Source organism: Chinchilla lanigera, unplaced genomic scaffold (assembly GCF_000276665.1).
Source record: "Chinchilla lanigera isolate Chin_1 unplaced genomic scaffold, ChiLan1.0 scaffold00113, whole genome shotgun sequence".
Lineage (NCBI taxonomy): Eukaryota > Metazoa > Chordata > Mammalia > Rodentia > Chinchillidae > Chinchilla > Chinchilla lanigera.
In genome coordinates this window covers 2,663,130-2,676,795 of record NW_004955514.1, presented here as the reverse complement: position 1 = coordinate 2,676,795, position 13,666 = coordinate 2,663,130, and the positions used below count along the sequence as shown (strand labels likewise).

The 13,666-nt window shown below is 59.3% G+C and overlaps 1 protein-coding gene across 10 annotated transcripts in view; it reads right to left on the bottom strand.

Annotated features, from left to right (window-relative positions):
* The window catches only part of Acox3 (acyl-CoA oxidase 3, pristanoyl), a 36,951-nt gene that overhangs the window by 13,657 nt on the left and 9,628 nt on the right, over positions 1-13,666 (bottom strand). For 8 of the 10 annotated variants that reach the window (XR_001231765.1, XR_001231764.1, XM_013506789.1 and 5 more), the window contains exons 7-15: positions 13,126-13,214; positions 10,286-10,382; positions 9,938-10,117; positions 8,694-8,816; positions 7,704-7,782; positions 7,374-7,490; positions 5,243-5,365; positions 4,933-5,046; positions 1-116 (exon numbers count right to left, since the gene is read on the bottom strand). Coding sequence is in view for 8 of the 10 variants with exons in the window: in XM_013506789.1 (XP_013362243.1) it covers positions 1-116; positions 4,933-5,046; positions 5,243-5,365; positions 7,374-7,490; positions 7,704-7,782; positions 8,694-8,816; positions 9,938-10,117; positions 10,286-10,382; positions 13,126-13,214 (1,038 nt within the window). In the remaining 2 variants the exon portion in view is untranslated. Of the gene's footprint in view, positions 117-4,932; positions 5,047-5,242; positions 5,366-7,373; positions 7,495-7,703; positions 7,783-8,693; positions 8,817-9,937; positions 10,118-10,285; positions 10,383-13,125; positions 13,215-13,666 lie in introns of all 10 variants that reach the window. The other 2 variants (XM_005408770.2, XM_005408774.2) reach the window with 1 other exon arrangement.

Sequence of the window (13,666 nt, the reverse complement as noted above, 5' to 3'; positions counted from 1 at the left end):
CTGGCTGTTGTTCTGCACTTCAAAGTCACTTCGTCCTGATCTCTTCTCCTGGATGATTTTCTGGTGACTCCTTTGGAGCAGGTAGCAAACCAGCCACTTGTATGCGGCCAGAGGGGCTTCAAGGAACACAGGGAGGACATTGTCACCACAGAGCATCTGACAGTGTCTGCACTTACCTAGCACATGTGGCATGGCTGTGTGCCCCTCCTGGGTGATCTTTGCCAGGAGGGTATGGGGGAACTGAGAATCTGAGACATCTTGCCAGGCAGTGGCCAGCCAGGAGAGGGCATGAGGAGGGCATTTCTGCTCATGCCTAGAGGCTGCCTTGAGTTCCTTGCCGCCCCAGCACCCAAATGGATATGGGTCCCAGCACCCCCAGAGCCAGCCTCTCCCTGACAGTGGAGCTGGGGGTCTGGGCCCGATGGCCCTAAATCCACGCTGTCACCCATGCTCCCAGCAGGCACAGGCGCCCGGTGTCCAGACCTGGAATCCTCCAGGCTGTAGCAGACAGGGAGCCCCTTGGCCTGGCAGCTGCTGTTGGCTTGGGGCTCCCAGGAAGGCAGGAGCAGTCCTGTGTCACCCAGCCCAGGCCCCAGGAGAGGACACCATAGCTGGTCTGGCTGTTTCTCAGTTGCTAGATCAGTGACTCCTCAGGTACGACTGAGCACCCATTACCAACCAAACAAGACTATCCCACAGGCTCAGAGAGGTCAAGCAGCTTGGCCACAGCCACACAGCCACCGGGAGGGGCAGCTGGGTGTCTGTGAGCTCCAGGCATAGCAGGTGTGGCAGGGGCAGGGCCGGGCTGAGGGTCCCACTGGGTATGGAGCACTCCCCGGTGACCCAGGTCTCATCAGACTTAACCCCGAGAACCCGTCCTAGCCTTGTTAAGTCAAAGGGCCTTGGCAGGTGTGAGGAAGTTAAGGCTGCCCAGGTGAGGTCACTGTGGGTGGGAGCCGCGGCAAACCCAATAACACACTGCTTACAAGGCACAGAGAAAGCCCCATGACAACAGCAGCAGCCCAGAGCCGTGTGCCCGGCAGCCAGGGACACCTGGAGCAGACAGGGCGGACGCTTGGCCCTGCAGACCCCTGGACTTCCGGCTTTGGCTTCCAAACAGTGAAGGTCCAGGCTGCAGGTTTTAGCCCTCAGACCCCCAGGACACTGGCACCAGGCTGCAAGCCCGCTCTGAGGTCTCTGCGACAGCCGCTTTGCAACTCCTCCCAGTCACGGCTGTCAGGAGCAGGGGAAAGGGGGGCATCAGAGGTCTTGATCTCTGCAGTTTGAATGTGACCCAGGGAGCCAGTGACACACCTGCCGCTTCCTCTCACAGTGCCAGCTGGGCCGTCCCCACGCACTGTCCCATCCTGGCAAGTGTCTCTGCGGTGGACGCTGCAGGGTGAAGTCACCTGCACGTTCCAAGCCCTTCCGCAGCCAGATCCCGCCCAAGGTGCTGAAGTTGATGACCAACTTTGATGTTGCTCTGTGACCTCTGGTGTCCGCACACATCTGCTTCAGAAACAACGCTCTAGCCTCGGGCTGTCACAGAGACATCGTGGTTTCGCATGTCCCCGTGCAGGGTGCAGGGGGAGGCTCCTCAAGAGGCGTTGATGACGGCGGGGTCAGGACGATCCCTGCAGCTCATCTGAGATGGTCAGCGACCCACATGGGCTGGGGGTGTCACTGGCTCAGGAAATTCACCTGGACAGCTTCTGTCCTCGGACTTCCTGGAACCTTCCACAGGCTGCACCAGACAGACCCTGAGGCCCCAGCACCCTGCACCCCTTGGCCCATGACCCCACTACCAGTGCTGTGTGACCTCACTGCCTGTCCTCACGGCCCCGCAACCTCGCTGCCTTACAGAGGACGTCACTGTGCAACATGACCCCTCCTGACCTCACACCCGTCCACACACACAGCTGCTGGAGTAGTGACACAGCCACCACCTGAGTTAACACAAAGGAGCCAGCTGAGGGCAGGCTCCGGAGCGAGGTAACACATGGCCGTGCACAAGCCATTCATCCCATGCATCTCACACACGTCTCCTGCACACGCCCGAGGAACACACCGCCGCGGCGTCTGCCCCTCCCACGGCAGCACTTGTCCTCGAAGGCCGGGATCCCTGCTCTGAGTCTCCACCCTGCACTCGGCTGCGGACCCCAGGACAGGCCGGCCTCCCTCGGTCCCGCAGAGCTGAGCCTGAAAGCCGCTGTGGAACGCCCCCAGTGGCCCAAGGCTGTGCCCCGAGTCAGCCCAGGACCTGGGACCTGGTGACCGCAGGGATGGGGGGCCAGGCTGGGGCACTTTCCACCCAGTGCAGAGTCCCCTCAGGAAACCTATCCATTTTGTTGGGTCTCACAAGCGTTGGGGAGGAGACAGGAAAGACGACGTTCCTAGAGGCGGGCGGGAAATGCTGCTGCTATTGCGTTCAGGTGACGGGGCCAGGAGGGCAAAGCCTGGTGGGGGCCGGCGCTGGGCACTGTGGACCTGTGCTTCCGCTCTGCAGCAGGGATGACCTCAGGGATGTGTGCTGGGTCACCGAAGGATTCCATCTTGCTCTGCAGCCTTCTGCAGCAGCACCGGAGCAGCTCGGAAAGTGACTCAGGATCATCCGACAGAGCCTCCCAAGTGCCTGTCTGCCATGAGCATGGTGAGGAGGTGGACGGGCCGGGAAGGCTGGGTATTGTCAGGAACTCCTCGGCGAAGATGGTAGCTGGAGCGGCTCCTCCCCTGGGCTGGACGATGCTCACAATAAGTCACGGCACAGCTGTGCATCTGAATGGCCGTCTGCAGATGCTGAGCGGGTACTGGTGCCAAGTGCTGTGCTAAGTCCCTCCCAACCTCCGTGCTGGTCCTCTGCAGAGCCATATGAGGCACCTCCTAGGCTGGCTGGGGCTGCAGGCAAGAAGGGTGGAGCCTGGCAGCACAGCTGGTGGGAACGTGGGTCTCCCAGGCAGCTGGGGTGCTGTCACCACACTGGGTGGCACAGGCGGCTCCTGGGGCCTCACCAGGACCATCAGTCTCTGCCTGGCTGCAGGGACCCTGTGCTGGGTTCTAAGGCCAGGCCGGCAGACAGCTCTCTACGGCCCTTGGAGACTGGAGTTCTACGAATGCTGATTAAATACTACTGGGTTAGGCGAGGGTAGGGCAGTGACGTTTCCCAAAGCTTACACCGTTCTTTGTGACGCAGGATTTGATGAGAAGCGGGGATCCCTGTGGGAGGCGGGCTGGCCCCCAGGAGCCACTGACACCAGGCAGTGTGGAGGGGCAGAGCCTAACCTTGCTCTCTGTCGAAGCTCCTGGCTCCTGGCCAGGAAGCTCCAAGTTGTCACACAGATCCTAAATTTTGCAGCCTGGGGGCTTGCAGCCGAATGTGAGACCCAGGGGTGGCTGAGGCAGGGGCATGCTGCAAGCACCCTCAGTGAGGAGTGGGAGGCCTGGCCCTCTGGGGACACAAAGCTCCCAGCCACTCCATCCACTGGCCCTGGCTGCCGGGAGCCCTCACACCTGGGTGACCCCACCCAAGTGCTTCCCTCACCTTGACCTCTTTCCAGAGGCGCCTTCCCCTTAGAGCAGCATTTTGCAAATATAGGCCAGGCACAGGACACAGGCCCATTGGTCCAGCTGCCTCCTGCTGTGATGACCTGTCACTCCTGGCACCAGGCGCGCCCAGTCCCGCCTCTTGAAAGTCCCGCCTCTGCCGGCCTGGCCTTAGAACCCAGCACAGTCCCGCCATTGGGCTGCCCACAGGCCCCTGTCCTCCATGGAGATCACAACCACTTTCTGAGGGACCCCTGCATGGCCAGCCAGGGTCTACACAGCAGCCCCAGCCACCACCCCACTGGACCCTTGCTCCCATGTAGCAGAAGATGCTCTACCACCCAGCCAGTATACTTGAGTTTTGTAGTTGCCCAGGTGATAGTTCCTGTTCCAGTTCCGGTTGCTTCTGCCTCTTAGAAACAGCTGGTCACTGTGATGCACATTGTAAGAACCAATCCCCAACAGACAAGCCAGTCTGCCTCTGCACTTCCTGCTTGCTTATCCCATATAAGCCCTAGACCACCAGAGATTGGGGCCTGATACTGTGGGAACAGTCCCAATCCGTGCCCATTGACATAAATAAATCCGCCTCCAAATCCTGGGTGTTGTTTCTGTGTCTCTCCTTGCTGTAGCACCATGACAGGTTCACCTGCCCCCAAGCCCCCATCCGGTCCGTGAAGCCCGCAGAGCCGCACCTGGGCTCAGTCACCTCTGGGTCCCCGCCTCTGGAACTGCAGATTTCACCCAAGGGCAACGTAAGAGCAGTAGCCCTCCCCAGAGTGCAATCTCAGGTGAGACAGGCAGCCTGGAGCATGCCATGTGCTGTGCTGTGCTGTCCAGGGCTCTCGTGGGCCCACAGGGGTCACGCGCTACAGAACGTTCTGTGGGTGAGCTCTGTGCTGGGTCCAGCAGATGGTGGCACCAGAGGGAGGTAAGTGAGAGGACCCAAGCCACCTGCCCAGGGACCAGGGCAGGAAGCAGGCTGGCTGTGGGGATGAAGGCTGCCACTGGGAGGCGGCAGATGAGGGCAGAGACAGGCGCAGCCCAGTGGGATCTAAGCAGGGCATGCAGGAAGCCAGAGCTGTCCACAGCAACAGCCTTGAGGCTCCTGCCACAAGAGCCCAGGCACCCAGGCCAGGGGCTCAGACAGCAGACTGCAGGGCCTCTCTGCACTCCGTCCTGCAGGCTGAGGGACAGGCAACCCTCGTGTCATCCTGGGGAGCGAGGCCAGCACCAGGCATGAAGAGTGCCCCAAGCATCAGTCAGGAGACGCCCTGTGTGCAGCCACCCCCCAAGGAACCACCAACACCCCCACCCATGCATGGTGCATTTTCCTGGATAAGGAAGAGACAGCCAGGAAAACCCAACCCCACACCAGGGGAGGTGACGCACCTGTGGGGTCCAGCCAATCGGCCATGCTGGTACCCTGGAACCTCTGGCCAAGCAGGCTGGGGTAGCCCTCCAGGAAGTCCACGGTCCGCAGTGGGCTTTGGAAGTGCACTCCATCTAGGACACAGATGCCCGTGACTTTGGTGAAAGGTGAGAAGCCCAGCAGCCAGGAACCATCTCTGAACAGCCCTGCCTCGCCCGGGACTGGGGGACTGGCTTGATCGCCCTCTGGGACCGTTTGTCTCCTTCTGCAGACACAGGGCACTAACTCCATCAGCGCACCCCCCCCCACTCCGACGCCCACCAGGTCTACCTTGCTCGCGGTTCTCCAGGAAGCTCAGCAGGTACTTGCTGGTCTGCCTCAACAGGACATTGTTGTCACCCTCGTATGTGCAGTTTGGATCATTGTCATTTCTGAGGTCGCCCAATCGGTTCACTGCAACCGAGCCAGGACACCGCATCAGTCCAGATGCTCGTCTGAGAGCCACCTGGTCACAGCCTGCACTCCACTGGACCAGAGAGGGAGCTCCAGCAGCCTGGCACCTCCCAACCCATCTCCTACGAGCTGCACCCCATAACCTCAGCGGAGGTCTACACTGCTAACCTAAGCACAGACAGGGGCCTCCTGGAAGCTGGCGGGACACTGAGCGGCGGCAGTGCGGACTCCGTGGTCCTTGTCCCTGTGAGCACCCAGCTGCGGGGGGACGGCCAGAGTAGGGCACTCCCAGGAAGCTGACACCCTGAGCCAGCGGGGCAGCTGCCCTTCTTCCTCTGTAATTGCCTTCTCTAAGACACTGCAACGATTTGAAAACACTCATTTGCTGTAGGTGCTCCAGCCAGGCAAACAACCCTCACACTTTTACAGGGTGTCCCTGCCACACCCTCAGCCACCGGGGTTTCCTCCTCTGGGGGAGCAAGGGGGTGCCTTCTTTCTGTCCTACCCACACGGTTGAGCCCTTCTGTGCCGGCCACGTTCGCAGGAAGTCTGGGGTCACCTACAACCTCTGATCATTTTTTTTCCCTGGCTGCTGTCAAATCACATTTCTCCCGCCCTTCCAGGCCAGTTAAGCCACCGGGCAGAGAGGGCTGAGAGAGGTCTTAGAAGGAAAACCTGCGTTTGAGGTTCTGAACCCAGATAAAGCCCTTTGCATTTACCCCAGCTGGCTTCAGCCCTGCTGGTCTCAGCCCAGTGTTTGCGTAACTAACGAATCTCGACTCAGTCCAAGATTCAATTTCCCCATTCTCCTCAAAACCAGAATGAAGCTATTTATGGTATCTCTGTGAGTTACAGCAACAAACAAAAAACTGCCAAGACGCTGTGCAGAGGGCAAAGACGGGCACAGCAGTGAATTCTGCACAGGCCCCACGACGCCACCTCGCTGGAGCGGGCACCAGTGAGATCAAAGGGGACAGGCGTCAGCAGCCAGCACCGGGCAAGGGCACAAGATGCTTTGGAAGGCCGGTAAGGGCTGTGAAGTCCTGTTGTCTCTGCAGCAAGTATGTGGCCTTCATAGAATAAACCAGCTTTTACCCAACAGTTACTTAAGATCCACACACAGGAAGTTGTACAGGTAAGCTGCGAACAGCAAAGGCAACAGTAGTAATTCTAACGTTAACGTTAAACTTAGCAGATAAAAAGTTTCCAGCCGGGGTCCCTCTGCTAATACTTCGTGGTATTAATCCGCTTGACCTCCCCAAGAACCTGTGCTATGGGCAGACGCTTGATCCCACTTTCACACTAGGAAAGAGAGGTACAGCCAGGCTGAACAACTGCCAGCTGCCGCGCCGGGAGACGGAGCCAGGCTCTGCCCTCACGCCGGGGCCACGAGCTGCCCGAACCCTGGGCCAGCAGCCTAAAGAACACACAGCACCAGTGAAACTCTTCTTCCTAAGCTTAAGAATTTTCTAGGGGGAGGGGAGGGAAAGGAAAGGGAATAAAAAAGGAACTAGGAAGTGTGCATGTAACTTCCCCCGAGGAATGTGAGCATTATGCACTGCACCACCTACTAATAAAATAAAAGTTTTAAAAACTTTCTTATCAGAACAAGACGTGGTGCTAGCGTTCTACGCAATCATTAACCAGAAAGTCACAAACGAAATAAAAGACCTCCTTCTCCCTGCCCTGGCTTTCTGTGGCTCTTCACACATCTTTCCATACTGCATTATGTCCTGGTTTTTGAGCAATTAACATCTACCTAGGGCAGGGGCTAGCAAAACGTATCATGTGATGGGCCAAGGGGCAGATAGTCAGGTTTTGGGAGCTGTGGGGTGTACACAGAAACGGCCACAGACCACGCACATGGGCAGGAACCAGGGCGGCTGTGTGCAAATAAGAATTTATTTATAGCAATAGGCAGGGGCTGGGGCTGGCTGGCAGGCCTAGTGTCAAATGTTGTGGGGAAGGACAGCAGGCAACCAACCGCCAAGCGTTTTCCCAAACCTACCTGCCAGATAGCCGTGCCCGCCGCATGCCTCCCGGCACTCCTGGATTCCTTGCTGCACCGTCCACGAGACCAGGGGTTTGGCGGCCGTGGCCAGGGCATGGATCTCGCGGCTGAGCTCTGCCTTGGGAGGGGGATCCAAAGAGGCAAGCTGAAGGGGGGCTTGAGACAGTGCTAGCCACCACTGATGCACTGGGCCCCTTCCAGCCTAGCCTGAGATGCCCCACGCTCACAGGAGGAGACCCACTTTTAGTTCAAATCAGGGAGGGATCCACCCAAGAATGTACAGGGGGTGTGACCTCGGCGCAGGTGTGAGTGGTGACCGTCACTGACCGTGCACCGGGCCCAGGCGTAGGTGGGGCTGTCCTCTCTCATGCCCTGCATGTGCTTGGTAAATGTCCTTTTGCTTGTGCTTGATAACCAAAATTGAAAGAAAGAGACACACGCCTGCTACATGAAGGGACGCAGTTAGGGTCTTCTAATGAACAAGGGGCTACTCTGGGGTGCTCCGGGGCTTGGCTGAGTCAAACGACTGAATTTTAGAGCAAACAGAATTGCACCTTGTGCCCTTCATAGGAGAACACTGCCAAAGTCAGCGGGCAGAGTTGCCAGGACTCAGGGTGAGCACTTTTAACCCCTTGTTGTTGGGCTACAGCCTTGTTCAACCTCACCGGACCCCCAGTGGCCCCACAGTGAGTCCCACTGGCCGTCGTGTGGCGGCCCTGCCTCCCGAGCTGGAGTCTACATGGGTATTCAGGGTCCGCTGCTGTGACAGGCATTTGAGGGTGTCATTCATAGCCCCAGGCTGCGGCATGTCTAGACTGCTTTCAAACCCCTTTGTTTGGATTCATATTCTGCTCCCGCCCCCAGGGGCAACCCAGGAGGCTTCGGAAAGCCACGTGGTAAACCAGCGACAAAGAAATTCGCCCGGGGCTTCTCCGTCCTCCACGCTGATCTCAGGGGATTTGCACGCTCCCTGCTGGCACAAATCCTTGGCTGTCGACTCCAATGTAGTCAGCAGGATGCCGACCTTTGTGCAGCTGATTATGGAAGGATCGGGACCATGAAACCCACCGTAGCCGGCAACGTGGATTCTGCCAAGCCATCACATTCTCAGAGGAGGAGAGCTGCTGAACTCATAGTCGGGAAGGGCGAGGAGTAGGCTCAGCACTTCCTCGGGAGATGGGGACGCAGCCCACACGCTGACGCCACAGCGCAGGCCCAGTTCCGGGGGGGCATCGAGGGTCTGTGCCAAGGCCCCAGGCCCCTCTCCCAAGCTGCAGCTGGGCCGCTGACCTCAGCGACAAGGGGCTGGAGCCTCACCTGCAGGGCCTTGTGGTCTCCCCTGAGCAGGCCTTGATACAGTCTCATCAGGTCCAGGAACAGCGTCTTGGAGAAGTGATCCAGGACGTAGGCCGCCGCCAGATACGGGAGCAGGCGCCATTGCTAGAAGAGACACCGAAGACGTGGTCCCAGAGGGCCAATCGTCGTCCCCGGGACACAAGCCCCGGGTCAGGCTGCCTGTGCTCGAAGAACCAGCCTCAGGGCCGGCCTTGAGCCCAGCACTCGGACTACCAGGTTCCAGCCTGGGCTTTCCTCCACCCCTCCACCCATCCCTCCCTCCACCTCTGCATCCATCCCTCCTTCTACCCTTCCACCCATCCCTCCCTCCACCTCTCCCTCCAAGCCATGGTGATGCAGTGATCACACTCTAATGCAGGTAGGGAAACTCAGGTAGCTACAGACCTACAAGCCCTCAGAGTTCAGCGAGTGCCTATCACCCGTGCAGACCCAGCAGCAGACATGGGGTGGGCACAACTACTGCTAGACGGATGGGTAGACAGAGGGACAGGTGGGAGGTGGGGCGGAGGGAGTGAAGTGTGGAGGGACCCATAGGCCACAGCCACCACTGTCCTACATCTGTGGAGTACCAGCCACTGTGCCAGCCATATCCCTGTCCCACAAGCCCACCTAGGCCTTGCCAGCCCCCTGGGCAGAGGCATCAGCTGGGCACAATGCCCCGTGAGCACGGCAGAGCCGGGGAGGCCAGCACCTCACCCAGGCACACAGCCTGTTGGGGGGACCTGGGTCGTGGCTGCCGTAACCACTGTGCTGCCTGTGGTGCTGGGGGTCACAAGATGCTCCGGGGCCACAGGGGCGACAGGAGGTTGTGGGGCCTCTCGGCTGCACAGGTGTGAACAGGACGCTTAGCTTTCCCTCGCCTCCCTCCTTATTAACGCAGATCCTGGTGTGGTAAAAAGACAGGTCCAGGGGGCACCTGCAACTCTGCCCCCGTTGCTTAGCTGGCATCAGATTCACTGTGCTGCTCAGCGGCCCGGCACAAGGCCAGTTCACCTTCAGGATCTTGACCTGAGCCCCCGTGTGGTGGTCCTCAGTGTCCCACAGACCGGGAACAACACCCCACCTGCCTGGCTGCCAGACACTTGTGCAGGGTGTGGCCCTGCCCTGTACTGTACCCCTACTCCTGCAAGCCAGGCAGCACCTCTCCAAAGGGGGAGCATCCGCACACAGAACAGGAAGAAGCGGAGAGACCCGAGCAGCCCAACCTGCATCTGGTACTCCAGCACCGGGACCTCCTCCTCCGCGGGGCCGAACTGACGCCGCGTGGCTGAGAAGCGGATTGCAATGCACACGGCCTGCTGCAGGTTCACCACACACATGCTCGTGATGAAGACGCGCCCCAAAGACAGGCTTCCCCGGGACACCCCGGTGCGCTGCTTGGCATCCTGGGGAAAAGGAGGGGTGACAGATGCGGCCAGACTGAAGAGCTGCCTGGGAGAGTGGCTGGGGATGAGGGCGGCTCCCCTTCCCAGGGCTGGGGCACCAAACTTAAACGGACGCAAGTGTGCCCGGGCCACCAGGGATGCACACAGACCCCCGGAGAACCATCCTACCTCAAAGGCGGTGACATAGGTGCCCTGGGGGGTGACGTCCCCGGTCCGGTTCAGGAGGTTCTCACGGGGAATCCTCACCTTGTGGAACATGGCGAAACTATGGGGCAAAGGACAGGGCTCCTGTCACTGGAGTCCCCTCCCCTGGCTTTTCTCCTCTCCCCAAGGCAGCCTGAAGGTGATGTCACCCCAGAGACAAGGAGAACGCACAGCGTGGGCACCATGCCTGGGGCACCATCAAAGCCAGGCCCTCGACCCTGCAGGACACAGTGTGCTCCCAAGGGACACGGGGCAGGTCACCTGCGCACAGGGAGGGACCCTGCTCCGACAGGAAGATGGCTCTGGCCCTGGACAGCTCTCCCCACGGCTCCCCTCAGAACAGAGCCCACAGCTGGGGAGGGTACATCAGCAAACTGAGGCTTCAAGTGCGTAAGTCAAACCAGAGAATCTGCACCTGCGGCTTCCCCACCCCAAGTATTATGCCTTAGTATCTGGAGATATTTGTATGGTCGTCAGGTCGGAAAAACCTATTTATTTCACAACAGCTTAGGAAACAAGGTTCTGAAAAGCTATAGTTATTGCGTAACTGCAAGAAAACACACTTAAAAATATCAATGATCCCCATGGCAACTCATCAGATGACTAAGGTCACACACACGGTGTCAAGAATATCTTTCACCAAAACTCGGAAGCCCTCGTGGGTTCGGACGAAGCATCCATACTGGAGACAGAGGCCTTGCCGGACAGGGCAATATTGCTTTTTTCACATTAAAAGGTTTCGAAATTGTTTTTAAAAACTCTGCTAAATTGTAACCCTGCCACACAGGAGCCAACTGAGCGGCCACGAATGACAGTTGCACGCCCGAGCCCCCGGCGCCCTCTGCTGGGTGACCCTGCAACCCGCAGGCTGGAGCGCGACAGTGCCTGGCTAAAGACCACCAGGAGGTTCAGCCTTCCCCAGCTGCGCCTCTGGCTGCTGGGTGCGGGGAGCGACCTGGTCAGTTCCCGGGCTGACGGAGCTGCGGCTCAGCTTGTCACCATCCCCCAGTTTCTCACCACTTCGAGGCTCCAGGCAGCTGGGGTCTCAGCATCACAGCGCCCTCACACGGATGTGATGCCCTGGCCGGGTCCAGCTCAGTGCCCCACGGAGGCCAGCACCCGACAGCACATGCTCGTCCTCCTGAGCAGTGCTGTCGGGGGGGAACCAAGCATGGGGCTCTCCGGGATCTCCCAAAATAAAGCTGAAGACACTCAAGCCAAATGAGCGGGGATCCTGAGCCCAGTGCAGCTACACGCGGGGAAGGTACCGTGCCAGCCACAGGCATGCGCCCAGCCCTCAGCACCTACACGGCAATAGTGTGGGGTCCCAGGCCCCAGCCTCTCCTCTGGGGCTGACGCCACCCCACACCCCTGTTGTGAAGTCTGGGCAGAGTGGCAAGATCCCCCCACTTTCCAGCAGGGGACAGACAGAAGGACATTTCTTCAGGTGAGGCCTTGGGACCCTGCGGCCAACCATGGAGCACTGTCCTCTGCCTGCTGGTCAGCATGGGCCTCCACCCAGGGCACTGCTGGGACCACAGGCACCAGAAGGTGGGGAAGGAGCCAAGGAGCTGCGGAGAGCTGAACTTGGGCAGAATCTTGGGGCTCCAGAAGCAAGGGGACCACTGTCACAGGCCATTTCACTTAGGAGCCCAGCTGAGAAAGCAGGCCCAGGTGGCACGGGGTTGGGGGTCCTGAAACTGCAGCTCAAATAGTTCCTGTCCTGTCCAACCCCAGCCCTCAGGAAGACCCAATGCCCCTGATGAGCTGCTCCCACCCCAGATGGAGCCTCAGCCCGTGCTGTCCCCACGCCAGCCAGACACTGTTCCTAACCCACGGTCTCAACCTGTCCACCAGCACTCCCGAGGGTCCTCTTAGGCCCACTCCAGGTGCTGTGCTTTGTCCCTGAGGCACCAGACCCATGCACCCCAGCTTGTTTGCTGCAGTGCACCTGGTGCTCAGCCTATTCCCACCTGTTATGGTTTGTGTCTGGGTGTCTCCCCAAAGCCTCATGAGGCCATGGGGCAGGCTTTTAGAGTTCGATGGATTATGGATATGAGAGCTACACCCGCCCTGGGGTGGATAATTTGCATATGTAAGGGAGAGGAAAAGGGTGCTTGAGGCCATTCCTGGCTTTTGTGCTTGTTGCTTTGCTGTGTTCTGCGCCCTGAGCTGTAGCCCTCTGCCATGTGCCAGTCTGCCTTGTAATCTGCCAAGTATGGACTGAAACCTCCACAACCTGTAAGCAAAATAAACCTTTCCTTCCTTAATTTTGGGCGTCAGGTATTTTGTCCCAGCAATGAGAGAAAAGTAACCAAGACACCACCCTAGTGCTGCTAGAACAGGTAAACCACCAACTCTCTTCCAGCTCAGACTCTGAGCTGGTGCTAGGAACAAGCGCAGGCCACAGATGTGACTGTGGACACGGGTCTGGGGTCTATTCGACAGTGCCACTGCTGAGCCTGATTCCCATGGAGGAGGAGGCAGGCGTAGGTCGGCCTGGCCTAAGAGTGGGGCACCATCTACTGGGAAGCCAGTCGGTCCACAGAGGACTGGATGGAGGTGGCATCCCAGGGCTGAGGGCATGCAGGACATGGACACGGGCATGGAACACACAGAGGCCAGGGCGTCCTGCCACCTCAGAGCCACCTCCCGGGGTCCCACAGGGCAAGGTCAGCACACACGGCCTGGGGAGGTAACAGAGGGGAGGCCCCAGCCTGGGACCTGAGGAATCTCAGTGCCGATCTCAAGCAAAGGCACCAGGGCGGACACGCTGCAGCCGCCGGGTCCACAGCGACACTCACCCATTGTCCAGGCCGTTCTGCCCGAGCTTCCGCCCCATGTCACCAACCATCACACCTGGCATGGGGAGGAGCGTCTTCGGGTCCCGGATCTGCACAAAACCAAGGACAGCAATAAACAGCCTCTGTGAGGATCATAGAAAGATTAAATGTGTGCATGGCCCCAGTGGCAGATCCAGGGGTTCCGCTGGGTGACTGGGTCACACCGTGTCCCCCGGAAAAGACACAGCCAAGTCCCAACCCAGGACCTAGGAATGGGGCTTGACATGGACACCGGGCCTCCAGACGTGATGGGGTAGGGATCGTGAGACAGGACCCCCCAGATGACCCTGCTGGGCCCCAAACACATGACGGAGGTCCTCACTAGAGACAGAGGACGGACGCTGCACACACAGAAAGATGCACGGGGACAGAGACTGCAGTGGCACGGCCACCAGCTAGGGGCACCTGGATCCCCAGGCATTGGGAGAGGCGGGACGGAGCCTCCCCAGAGTCCCAAGAGCAGCTGGGCCCTGCCACACCTGACGCCAGACTTCCCGCCTCC